Source organism: Choloepus didactylus, chromosome X (assembly GCF_015220235.1).
Source record: "Choloepus didactylus isolate mChoDid1 chromosome X, mChoDid1.pri, whole genome shotgun sequence".
In the NCBI taxonomy this organism is placed as follows: domain Eukaryota; kingdom Metazoa; phylum Chordata; class Mammalia; order Pilosa; family Megalonychidae; genus Choloepus; species Choloepus didactylus.
In genome coordinates, this window is record NC_051334.1 from 23455010 (window position 1) to 23468250 (window position 13241).

The window sequence follows — 13241 nt, forward strand, 5'->3', positions numbered from 1 at the left end:
GAAAATCATTTGGCAATAAAAAGGAATGAAGTTCTGATACCTTCCACAGCATGGATGAATCTTGAGGGTATTATGCTATGTTACAGAAGCCAGTCACAAACAGTCTCATGTATGATTCCATTTTATGAAATGTGCATTATAGGAAAATCAATAGAGAAAGATTAGTGGTTGCCTGAGGCTGGAGGAAAGGTGGTGGAAGGGAACGGGCAATGACTGCTAATGTGTCTCGAGTTTCTTTATGGCCTGATGAAAATGTTCTAGAGTGACTGTGGTGATGTTTGTACAACTTTGTGAATATACTAAACATCACTGAATTATACACTTTATAAAAGTGAACTTTATGGTATGTAAATAATATCTCCATAAAGAAGTTAAAAAAAAAAACAACAGGTGCAGACTATAGATTGCTAACCCCATTTCTGTATCAAAACCAAAAGAGTCTAAGTTGATTTCTGAAAAAAAAAGTGTTGCATGAATTTTTTTTGTTACCTAAATAAGAGCTGCACACAGTGAATATGAACCATTTGCTATATTTTCCTCCAGTCTCTTACAATATGTTTTTTTACTGTGTAATTTTTCATGAAACTTTTAACCTTAGTTGCTATGTTAAACTGTTTTTTATGTAGTAATAAATAATAATAGTTTGTTATTTTAAACAAAAGAGTAAGCATTTTTTTTCCAGCTATTCACTTCAAAATCATGTCAAAAAGCCAAAGTTGTATAGGCTGGTACCACACTGTATCTTGGAAATGTAACTGGAATATTATCTGGAATTATAAAAATTTTCAAGATATATTAGAATAAACATACGGATAAAACATTGACATGATCTTTTTCATATTTCATATGCATTATTTTAAAATGAAGTTCAAAACCCATTTATCAATATGGGAATGTATAAAACAGTGAATCTTGAGGTGGACAATGTCCATGATTAATGGTACAAATATTAGAAATCTCTTTTATGAACTAGAACAAATGTATGACACTATAACTGGAAGTTAATAATAGAGGGGTGAGTCAGGGCAAGATGGTGGATTGGTGAGGTGTACATTTTAGTTACTCCTCCAGGGAAGTAGGTAGAAAGCCAGGAACTGCATGGACTGGACACCGCAGAGCAATTTGACTTTGGGCACACTTCATACAACACACATGAACATGTGAAACTGCTGAGTTCAGTGAAATCTGTAAGTTTTTGCAGCCAGGGGACCTGTGCCCCTCCCTGCCAGGCTCTGTCCCATGGGAGGAGGGGCCATCAGTGCTGGGAATGAAAAGAGAGAACTGCAGCGGCGGCTCTTATTGGAAACTCATTCTACTGATCCAAACTCCAATCCTAGATAGACTGAGACCAGACACCAGAGAATCTGAGAGCAGCCAGCCCAGCAGAGAGGAGATAGGGATAGCAAAAACAGTAAGAAAAACCCAAAAATAAAAGCAGAGGGTTTTTGGAGTTCTGGTGAACATAGAAAGGGGAAGGGCAGAGCTCAGGCCCTAAGGCTCATATGCAAATTCTGAAGAAAAACCCATCTCTCTGTCCCCTGGACCTTTCCTTAATGGCCCTAATTGCTTTGTCTCTTAGCATTTCAATAGCCCATTAGATCTGTGAGGAGGGCCCTTTTTTTTTTTTTTATCTTTTTTTCTTTTTCTAAAACAATTACTCTAAGAAGCCCAATAGAGAAAGCCTCAAAGACTTGCAATTTGGGCAGGTCAAGACAAGAGCAGAACTAAGAGAGCTCTGAGACAAAAGGTAATAATCCAATGGCTGAGAAAATTCACTAAACACCACAACTTCCCAAGAAAAGGGGGGCTTCCACTCACAGCCATCATCCTGGTGGACAGGGAACACTCCTGCCCGTCACCGGCCCCACAGCCCAGAGCTGCCCCAAACAACCCAGTGTGACGGAAGTGCTTCAAATAACAGGCATACACCACAAAACTGGGTGTGGACATTAGCCTTCCCTGCACCCTCAGCTGGTTGTCCCAGAGTAGGGAAGGTGGAGCAGTGTGAATCAACACGCCCCATTCAGCCATCCTTTCAGCAGACTGGGAGCCTCCCTACACAGTCTTGAAGCCCAGAACCACCCTGGGGGACGGCACTCACCTGTGACATAGCACAGTCATCCCTCAACAGAAGACCAGGGGGTGCACGGTCTGGAAGAGGGACCCACTCACAAGTCCCAGGGGCCATATGCCAATACCAAGGACTTGTGGGTCAGTGGCAGAGACAAACTGTGGCAGGACTGAACTGAAGGATTAGACTATTGCAGCAGCTTTAAAACTCCAGGATCACCAGGGAGATTTGATTGTTAGAGCCACCCCCCTCCCTGACCGCCCAGACACATGCCCCATATACAGGGCAGGCAACACCAACTACACACGCATGCTTGGTACACCAATTGGACCCCACAAGACTCACTCCCCCACTCACCACAAAGGCAAAGTGGGGAAGAACTGGCTTGAGGGGAATAGGTGGCTCGTGGACGCCACCTGCCGGTTAGAGAAAGTGTACTCCACAAAGCTGTAGATCTGACAAATTAGAGATAAGGATTTCAATCCGTCTACAAATCCTAAAAGAACCCTATCAAGTTAAACAAATGCCAAGAGGCCAAAAACAACAGAAAATTTTAAAGCATATGAAAAAAACAGACAATATGGATGACCCAGGCCCAAGCACCCAAATCAAAAGATCAGAGGAGACACAGTACCTGGAGCAATTAATCAAAGAACTAAAGATGAACGACAAGACCATGGCACAGGATATAAATGACATGAACAAGAGCATGGCGCAGGATATAAAGGACATCAAGAAGACCCTAGAAGAGCATAAAGAAGACATTACAAGACTAAATAAAAAAATAGATGAGCTTATGGAAATTAAAGAAACTGTTGACCAAATTAAAAAGATTCTGGACACTCATAGTACAAGACTAGAGGAAGTTGAACAACGAATCAGTGACCTGGTAGATGACAGAACGGAAAATGAAACCACAAAAGAAAGAATGGGGAAAAAAATCGAAAAAATCGAAATGGACCTCAGGAATATGATAGCTAATATAAAACGACCAAATATAAGACTCACTGGTGTTCCAGAAGGGGAAGAGAAGGGTAAAGGTCTAGGAAGACTATTCAAAGAAATTGTTGGGAAAAACTTCCCAAATCTTCTAAACACCATAAATACACAAATCATAAATGCTCAGCGAACCCCAAATAGAATAAATTCAAATAAACCCACTCCGAGACATAGTCTGATCACACTGTCAAATACGGAAGAGAAGGAGCAAGTTCTGAAAGCAGCAAGAGAAAAGCAATTCACCACATACAAAGGAATCAGCATAAGACTAAGTAGTGACTACTCAGCAGCCACCATGGAGGCGAGAAGGCAGTGGCATGACATATTTAAAATGCTGAGTGAGAAAAATTTCCAACCAAGAATACTTTATCCAGCAAAGCTCTCCTTCAAATTTGAGGAAGAGCTTAAATTTTCACAGACAAACAAATGCTGAGAGAATTTGCTAACAAGAGACCTGCCCTACTGGAGATACTAAACGAAGCCCTACAGACAGAGAAACAAAGAAAGGACAGAGAGACATGGAGAAAGGTTCAGTACTAAAGAGTTTTGGTATGGGTACATTAAAGGATATTAATAGAGAGAGGGAAAAAATATATATGACAAACATAAACCAAAGGATAAGATGGCTGATTCAAGAAATGCCTTCACAGTAATAACCTTGAATGTAAATGGATTAAACTCCCCAATTAAAAGATATAGATTCGCAGAATGGATCAAAAAAAATGAACCATCAATATGTTGCATACAAGAGATTCATCTTAGGCACAGGGACACAAAGAAATTGAAAGTGAAAGGATAGAAAAAAATATTTCATGCAAGCTACAGCCAAAAGAAAGCAGGTATAGCAATATTAATCTCAGATAAAATAGACTTTAAATGCAAGGGTGTTATGAGACACAAAGAAGGCCACTACATACTAATAAAAGGGGCAATTCAATAAGAAGAAATAACAATCATAAATGTTTATGCACCCAATCAAGGTGCCACAAAATACATGAGAGAAACACTGGCAAAACTAAAGGAAGCAATTGATGTTTCCACAATAATTGTGGGAGACTTCAACACATCACTCTCTCCTATAGATAGATCAACCAGACAGAAGACCAATAAGGAAACTGAAAACCTAAACAATCTGATAAATGAATTGGATTTAACAGACATATACAGAACATTACATCCCAAATTACCAGGATACACATTCTTCTCTAGTGCCCACGGAAATTTCTCCAGAATAGATCATATGCTGGGACATAAAACAAGCCTCAATAAATTTAAAAGATTGAAATTATTCAAAGCACATTCTCTGACCACAATGGAATACAATTAGAAGTCAATAACCATCAGAGACTTAGAAAATTCACAAATACCTGGAGGTTAAACAACACACTCCTAAACAATCAGTGGGTTAAAGAAGAAATAGCAAGAGAAATTGCTAAATATATAGAGACGAATGAAAATGAGAACACAACATACCAAAACCTATGGGATGCAGCAAAAGCAGTGCTAAGGGGGAAATTTAAAGCACTAAATGCATATATGAAAAAGGAAGAAAGAGCCCAAATCAAAGAACTAATGGATCAACTGAAGAAGGTAGAAAATGAACAGCAAACCAATCCTAAACCAAGTAGAAGAAAAGGAATAACAAGGATTAAAGCAGAAATAAATGACATAGAGAACAAAAAAACAATAGAGAGGATAAATATCACCAAAAGTTGGTTCTTTGAGAAGAGCAACAAGATTGACAACCCCTAGCTAGACTGACAAAATCAAAAGAGAGAAGACCCAGATAAACAAAATAATGAATGAGAAAGGTGACTTTACTGCAGATCCCGAAGAAATTAAAAAAATTATAAGAGGATACTATGAACAACTGTATGGCAACAAACTGGATAATGTAGAGGAAATGGACAATTTCCTGGAAACATATGAACAACCTAGACTGAACAGAGAAGAAACAGAAGATCTCAACCAACCAATCACAAGCAAATAGATCCAATCAGTCATCAAAAAGCTTCCCACAAATAAATGCCCAGGGCCAGATGGCTTCACAGGGGAATTCCACCAAACTTTCCAAAAAGAACTGACACCAATCTTACTTAAACTTTTTCAAAACATTGAAGAAAATGGAATACTACCTAACTCATTTTATGAAACTAACATCAATCTAATACCAAAACGAGGCAAAGATGCTACAAAAAAGGAAAACTACCAGCCAATCTCCCTAATGAATATAGACGCAAAAATCCTCAACAAAATACTTGCAAATCGAATCCAAAGACACATTTAAAAAATCATACACCATGACCAAGTGGGGTTCATTCCAGGCATGCAAGGATGGTTCAACATAAGAAAATCAATGTATTACAACACATTAACAAATCAAAAGGGAAAAATCAAATGATCATCTCAATAGATGCTGAAAAAGCATTCGACAAAATCCAACATCCCTTTTTGATAAAAACTCTTCAAAAGGTAGGAATTGAAGGAAACTTCCTCAATATGATAAAGGGCATATATGAAAAACCCACAGCCAGCATAGTACTCAATGGTGAGAGACTGAAAGCCTTCCCTCTAAGATCAGGAATGAGACAAGGATGCCCACTGTCACCACTGTTATTCAACATTGTGCTGGAAGTGCTAGCCAGGGCAATCCGGCAAGACAAAGAAATAAAAGGCATCCAAATTGGAAAGGAAGAAGTAAAACTGTCATTGTTTGCAGATGATATGATCTTATATCTGGAAAACCCTGAGAAATCGACGATACAGCTACTAGAGATAATAAACAAATTTAGCAAATTAGCAGGATACTAGATTAATGCACATAAGTCAGTAATGTTTCTATATGCTAGAAAAGAACAAACTGAAGAGACACTCAAGAAAAAGATACCATTTTCAATAGCAACTAAAAAAATCAAGTACCTAGGAATAAACTTAACCAAAGATGTAAAAGACCTATACAAAGAAAACTACATAACTCTACTAAAAGAACTAGAAGGGGACCTTAAAAGATGGAAAAATATTCCATGTTCATGGATAGGAAGGTTAAATGTCATTAAGATGTCAATTCTACCCAAACTCATCTACAGATTCAATGCAATCCCAATCAAAATTCCAACAACCTACTTTGCAGACTTGGAAAAGCTAGTAATCAAATTTATTTAGAAAGGGAAGATGCCTCGAATTGCTAAAGACACTCTAAAAAAGAAAAACGAAGTGGGAGGACTTACACTCCCTGACTTTGAAGCTTATTATAAAGCCACAGTTGTCAAAACAGCATGGTACTGGCACAAAGATAGACATATTGATCAATGGAATCGAATTGAGAATTCGGAGATAGACCCACAGATCTATGGCCGACTGATCTTTGATAAGGCCCCCAAAGTCACTGAACTGAGCCATAATGGTCTTTTCAACAAATGGGGCTGGGAGAGTTGGATATCCATATCCAAAAGAATGAAAGAGGACCCCTACCTCACACCCTACACAAAAATTAACTCAAAATGGATCAAAGATCTCAGTATAAAAAAAAGTACCATAAAACTCCTAGAAGATAATGTAGGGAAACATCTTCAAGACCTTGTATTAAGCGGTCACTTCCTAGACTTTACACCCAAAGCACAAGCAACAAAAGAAAAAAATAGATAAATGGGAACTCCTCAAGCTTAGAAGTTTCTGTACCTCAAAGGAATTGCTCAAAAAGGTAAAGAGGCAGCCAACCCAATGGGAAAAAATTTTTGGAAACCATGTATCTGACAAAAGACTGATATCTTGAATATATAAAGAAATCCTACAACTCAATGACAATAGTACAGACAGCCCAATTATAAAATGGGCAAAAGATATGAAAAGACAGTTCTCTGAAGAGGAAATACAAATGGCTAAGAAACACATGAAAAAATGTTCAGCTTCACTAGCTATTAGAGAGAAGCAAATTAAGACCACAATGAGATACCATCTAACACCGATTAGAATGGCTGCCATTAAACAAACAGGAAACTACAAATGCTGGAGGGGATGTGGAGAAATTGGAACTCTTATTCATTGTTGGTGGGACTGTATAATGGTTCAGCCACTCTGGAAGTCAGTCTGGCAGTTCCTTAGAAAACTAGATATAAAGTTACCCTTCGATCCAGCGATTGCACTTCTCAGTATATACCTGGAAGATCGGAAAGCAGTGACACTAACAGATATCTGCACGCCAATGTTCATAGCAGCATTATTCACAATTGCCAAGAGATGGAAACAATCCAAATGTCCTTCAACAGATGAGTGAATAAACAAAATGTGCTATATACACATGATGGAATACTATGCGGCAGTAAGAAGGAATGAGGTCGTGAAACATGACAACATGGATGAACCCTGAAGACATAATGCTGAGTGAAATAAGCCAGACACAAAGGAGAGATATTGTATGTTACCACTAATGTGAACTCTGTAAAAAAATGCAAAATAAATGTTTTATATTGTAGAATGTAGGAGACCTAGAGAGAGATAGCAACTAGTGAAAGGAAAACAATAATCTAATCAGAACAGATAAGATATGGAGAGTAATGTTAATGATACGGGAATGCTCAGGAATGACTATGGTTTGTTAATTTTCTTGGGGTAGGTAGGAACATGTTGGAAGCAATGTAGTTACTTTAGGTTATTTATTTCTCTTATTCCTTTGTGTTGTTTTGATTTTTTAAAAGTTTTTGATAAATAAAGTATAAAAAAGATTGCTGATCAAATTTATGTTTACATTTAGAAATTTATCAAAATGTATAATGTGTTGCTTTGGTTAGTTTTGTACTAATATATGCATACTTTTTCTTCAGAGAAGTATGATAGAGTGATCAAAAAAAGACTTACAAACATTAAAACATCACATTTGGAAAATAATATAAGAAGAGCAGAATGAAAATACAAATTTTAGGAGAAAAAGAGATGATGGTATGTATCAGAGCATCACAGTATTTAGATTCCATTGGATACATTTGAGTGGGTAGGATAAAATTTTTGTTTTAAAATGTCAGTATTTACAATATTCCAAAAATTACATCTTTTACCACTATTAAACTTAAGAGGAAAAATTTTAGATGTCAAATCTGTGCAAGAAGGTGCAAAATTATTTTCGAGGTTGTGGGGAGCAAAGTTTGAAGACTCCTAGCGTAAGACGATGGTTCTCAACAAGGGTTTCGCCATCCCCTAGGAAGCATTTTTGGAACTTCGTGGGGCATCTTTAGCTGCCACAATGATTGGAAGCAGCTATTGGCATCTGGTGGGCAGGGGCCAAGGATGCTAAACATCTTACAATGTGCGGGGCACCCCACCCGAAAATTTGCCTCCAACCTACAAGATTTCTGAATGTCCCTGAAGAACTATGGAAAATCACTTCCATCTAGAACCTAACTTTGCTTTACATGTAATCACAAAGTATTTTTGGAACAGTGTGACAGATGCTGAATTTTAGAGGAAGGCAACTGCTGCGTACATCAAAGGAAGATGGCATTTTGTTTTGTTCACAATTTTACCAAAAGATGTTCACTGCTTGGGAAATCACATCCCAATGACCATGCCAATCATAGGATTTGAGTTCCAATACCACAGCCCTGTAGCACTATGCCTACACATAGGAAGCTGGAGACTCCTTTTAACAGACTCAGAATCAAATATTTAATTAGTGGAGTACTGAATGGTAAGTTTGAAATTATTTCAAAATAAAATCTTTATAAATGAGTGGAAACACATGAAATATAGGATCCCACTGAATTTTATTAATAAATGGTTGAAAAATATTTCAAAGTATTGCTGTCCCATACATAGGATAATGATAAGAAATCTATGGTAAAATAACAATTGAAATTCTTTATTATTGTTTCTGTTGCCCACAGAAACAATAGCATACGGTCGCTTGTCCCCAGAAGTCTACGTACCACTTCCTTATAGCCTTGTGTTGTATTATTAGTCCCTGTCACCTACCAAAGGATATGGTCTCCACGGTCATCTTAAGTAGTTTGGAAATTGAACAGATGCCTCAAGATGTGGTGGGGTTTCAAAAGAAGAAAAGTATTTTTGTGATACTTTCTCTTTACCCCATCCCACATCATACCATAGCAAGCTATTCCGGCCCAGTTCATCCATGAGAGTATCACACTTTCTTGTTTTCTACACAATGAAGGTCTATGGAGTATCATGGCATGTTATTCCTCCTTCAATTAAGGTTATTCTCCTATTTTTCAAGTCACATACAAATAAAACTGGCTCTTTCTTTTAGTGTCAGGTTTATTTTAGTGTCTACCCACTTCTCTGCCCTTTTCCCAAACTCGTCTGAAATGGCTCTTGAGCTTACTTTTCTTAATTCCAAGATTATTCATTATAAAGAGAGACAAGCATCACCTTCTACTATAGGTATAGCTGAACATTTGCATATTTAAATACATCTTATTTTATTATAAATTTCCTTCCACTCATTCCTCCTTTATATCTTTTAAAGTATCACCTACTTATATATTTTTTTTAGATATATATGAGGATAGCTTGTATTACCTACCTTTGTGAATAGAAGTGCCATTACAACATAGTTGTATATGAAGGGGTTTTGGGGCCGACAGATTTGAGAACCACTGATCCATGGATATGTTAGCTCTAAGCATTACCTGTGAACTAAGTGAAATCGCCACCTCACTCTGCCTGTCTGAGCTATCTGAGCATCTAACATGCTCTTAGCTTCCATGGAGGACCTGTGCAAGTAACAGCTATTGATGGGACATCTGCATTTCTTTGTAAATCTACTAGAGAAGACTTTGTTCACTGGCTTACTCGATGCCTCTTATGCAGCAACCCTACGAAACACTTATCTCAGAACTCAGAGCACAAGAAAGTTCCTCCTCAAATGCATCAGCTCCTAGCATTTGAGAGAGTAATAGAATGACTATGTGGCCCCATATTCCATTGTTGCAAAGTTCAGGATTTCTTGTGAGAGTTTTCCTCCTTCTCTTTTACTTTAATTCTTGGCTCCAAACTCTTGTTCATATTGATTTTTCTGATTATCAAATCAGCTATGCTTTTATGGAAGACCCTGTCAAAGACATACAACTTCACCTCTTGCCTCTACATTATCATCTTCCAAAGGAGGAAAATTTCAGTCTCCATCTAACCACCCTTCTCTCTCCTCAAGCTTAAGAAGCAAGTCAGTCCCTTCATTGTGAACCAACATTGCCTGAGTATATAAATCTTCATTTCTTTAAAATGATGTACATAAATTCAACTAATTAGGACTGTCATAAGCCACAACTTTCAGTACAACATCATCCTAAGTTCTATGGGTCACACAAAGGAAACAGACAATAATCTTGTTTGCCCTTAAATCATCCTGAACCCTTCACCTCCCCGAAATTTAAGATCAGAATAATATTGCTTTTCTCCTAACCCTCTCAAAAATTTTAAAACATAAATTGGATCATGCGTCACACATGAAGAGAAAGGCATTAATGGAAAACATGAAGCCGTTACCCCTGGCTGTATTAGTCTCTATATCTGAGGAGTAATGGTGTACAATTCCATGATGTGATTTCTCTTACGGTTTTTAAATGCCATTTTAAATTTTGGGCAGCAAGCAAGTGAGCCAGTATGGGCTGAACTGAAAGCATTAACAATTTGAGGTTTTAAAGATGGAATGCAGAGGGGGGCCCTCTTCAGGAAGCAGATTATAAAGGAGTTTTCTGGACAGAGAGAAAATACACTTCTTACCTCCTACCAACAAGTAGCTGTTGGGGAACAGTGTTTTTGCTTGCATCAGTGCCCTTGCATGACCGGAATGAAAGAGGTCAAATATTCCATCTGCGTATACTCTGACAGGCCTATCAACTGTGGAAGAAAGAAAACACCATCAACAGAACAGCAGAATAAGGAATCCCAGTTACCCGATTCTTCCATCAGTACAGCACTGTAAGAGAGTTTATCCAAATAAGACACAATCTCTAGGTATTATTAGTTTCATATCAGTGCATAAAATTAATTTTAAAAAAAGGTTCTTCTGATGCCATCAAAGCAGAGCAAAAAATATATATATTTAACAAAATTCAGATCGAACCAGAGCACACAGTTTTAGCCAACAGAAAAGACAAATGCAGAGCAATGGGGAGTGACATCTCAGATGTCTGAGCCGGCAGATTCAGAAAGATCGGACATAACCAAAGGGGTGGCAGAGCCAGCCCAGCAGGATTATCAAGGCAGGAGCAACTGAGAAGCTCAGTGAAAAGGACAAATGACTTCATCCTTGCGTCTGGCAGCACTGAATGAAGACCCCCAAGTTCTGTTCCCAAAGGGAGAGGAGTGCTGAGATCTGCTCATACTGCTCACAAGAGCCCATCATGTACCTTTCTTCCCAACTCCAAGTCACCTTGGTAGCCTGAAATCAGCCACAGTAGGAATATTTACACCATGGAAATTGGCAAACACTACAAACCAGGGCTTATTTTACCCCAAGGGCTGGTTGTTGAACATTTACCACCATACCATGGCACAAAGATCACTCCCCAACTTCTTCAGTACCATAAGAAATGGGGGACACATGCCACAGGGGAGGAGAATCAGGGTACAAAAGCTGCATGTGGGGGTGGTGCTCAGGGTTGGAGATAATCGACTAACACCATAGTCCTTCTTAGGGAGAAAGATAAAGAGTGAAGAGGCCATAACAAACACACAGTGTCAGTGGCATCCAGTGCCCTGGGCAGTGCCATTCCAAGAGGAAGAGGGACACACTTCACCACAGCCCCTTGGGAGTCAGGAAACCACTCTGCAGGGTGACACTGCAGGATGACCCAGACCAAAGACCCATCCCCTTCACTTCTGAGGGTGAGTTGGGGTGGGGGGGGGGGACACGGAGTTGGGGCATTAGGATTCCATCAAACTAGTGGATGAAGCAAGTCACAAAATTATTCTTTTTAACTTGGGGGTGGGTGAGAAAGGAGGTTGCAACCTAATAGTCTGGAAGTTGCTTGTTACCTTTGTTGAAAAATTCTATATATTTTGCCAACTTTTACACTTTTCTGGACTCTCAATAAAAGAAGTAGAAAGTGAAAATCCAAGCAGAAGCTTCAAAAAGGTAAGGTAGGAGAAAGAAGTAGTTTCCCATATCAAAGTGCTCTTGTCCTAAGTGCCCCTGTCACCTCTCTTCCATTGTTACAAACAACAGAGAGACATTTTGTTCTTGCACTGAGAAGAAGAAAGGAGACATATTGGCCACAGCAGTGTTCTTAATAAAGGGAAATAAGGGCTACCAGTAAAACATGGCAAACTGAATGTACATATTTATCCTACATCCTCCCAAAACATCACAAAAATTATACAGAAACAGTTTAAAAGGTATAATCCCCCAAGGGCAGGGAAAACAAGAAAGACAATTAATGGCAGTGGATGAGAGATGTCAACATTTTGGAAGCTGATTGTCAAGTGATGCGTGCCAGACACAGGGAACAAGAATCAGGGGTGGGAAAAGCTAGGCAAAGGGATTGCTAGTTTGTGTTTTTTTTTAATAAGTCTAAGAGTCCTATTGACTTTTTAAACTACATTCTTGTAGTTAAAATACATTTCTCTGTTATACTGATATTAAAAAAATAAATATTTTAAACAGAAAATTACAAGTGTTGGGGAGGATGTGGAGAAATAGGAACATCCATTCATTGCTGATGGCAATGTAAAATGGTACATCCGCTGTGGAAGCTTCCTCAGGAAGGTAAGTATAGAATTACCATATCACCTGGCAATCCCACTACCAGGTACAGACCCCAAAGAACTGAAAGCAGGGACTCAAAAAGATATTTGCCCACCGATGTTCATAGCGACATTATTCACAATTGCTAAAAGCTGGAAGCAATCCAAGTGTCCGTCAAACGATGAATGGATAAACAAAACGTGGTATATACACACAATGGAATGTTATTCAGCCATATAAAGGAAGTTCTGGTTCATGCAACAACATGGATGAACCCTGAAGACATCCTGTTGAGTGAAATAAACCAGATACAAAAAGACAAATATTGTATGATCTCACTAATATGAAATAATCAGAATCAGTAAACTCATGGAGTCAGAATCTAGAGTATGGGTTATCAGGGGCTTGGTTGGGGATAGGGAATGGGGAGTTAATGTTTGAGTTGTACAGAGTTTCTATTTGGGTTGATTG

At 38.4% G+C, this 13241-nt stretch overlaps 1 protein-coding gene across 5 annotated transcripts in view; it reads right to left on the bottom strand.

The window, feature by feature from the left end:
* The window catches only part of PCYT1B (phosphate cytidylyltransferase 1, choline, beta), a 188558-nt gene that overhangs the window by 55463 nt on the left and 119854 nt on the right, over positions 1 to 13241 (bottom strand). For 3 of the 5 annotated variants that reach the window (XM_037821896.1, XM_037821895.1, XM_037821894.1), the window contains one exon: positions 10805 to 10921. The exons of the other annotated variants lie outside the window; for them this stretch is intronic. In XM_037821896.1, the coding sequence (XP_037677824.1) occupies positions 10805 to 10921 (117 nt within the window). The remainder of the gene's footprint in view (positions 1 to 10804; positions 10922 to 13241) is intronic. 5 annotated transcript variants of the gene reach the window in all.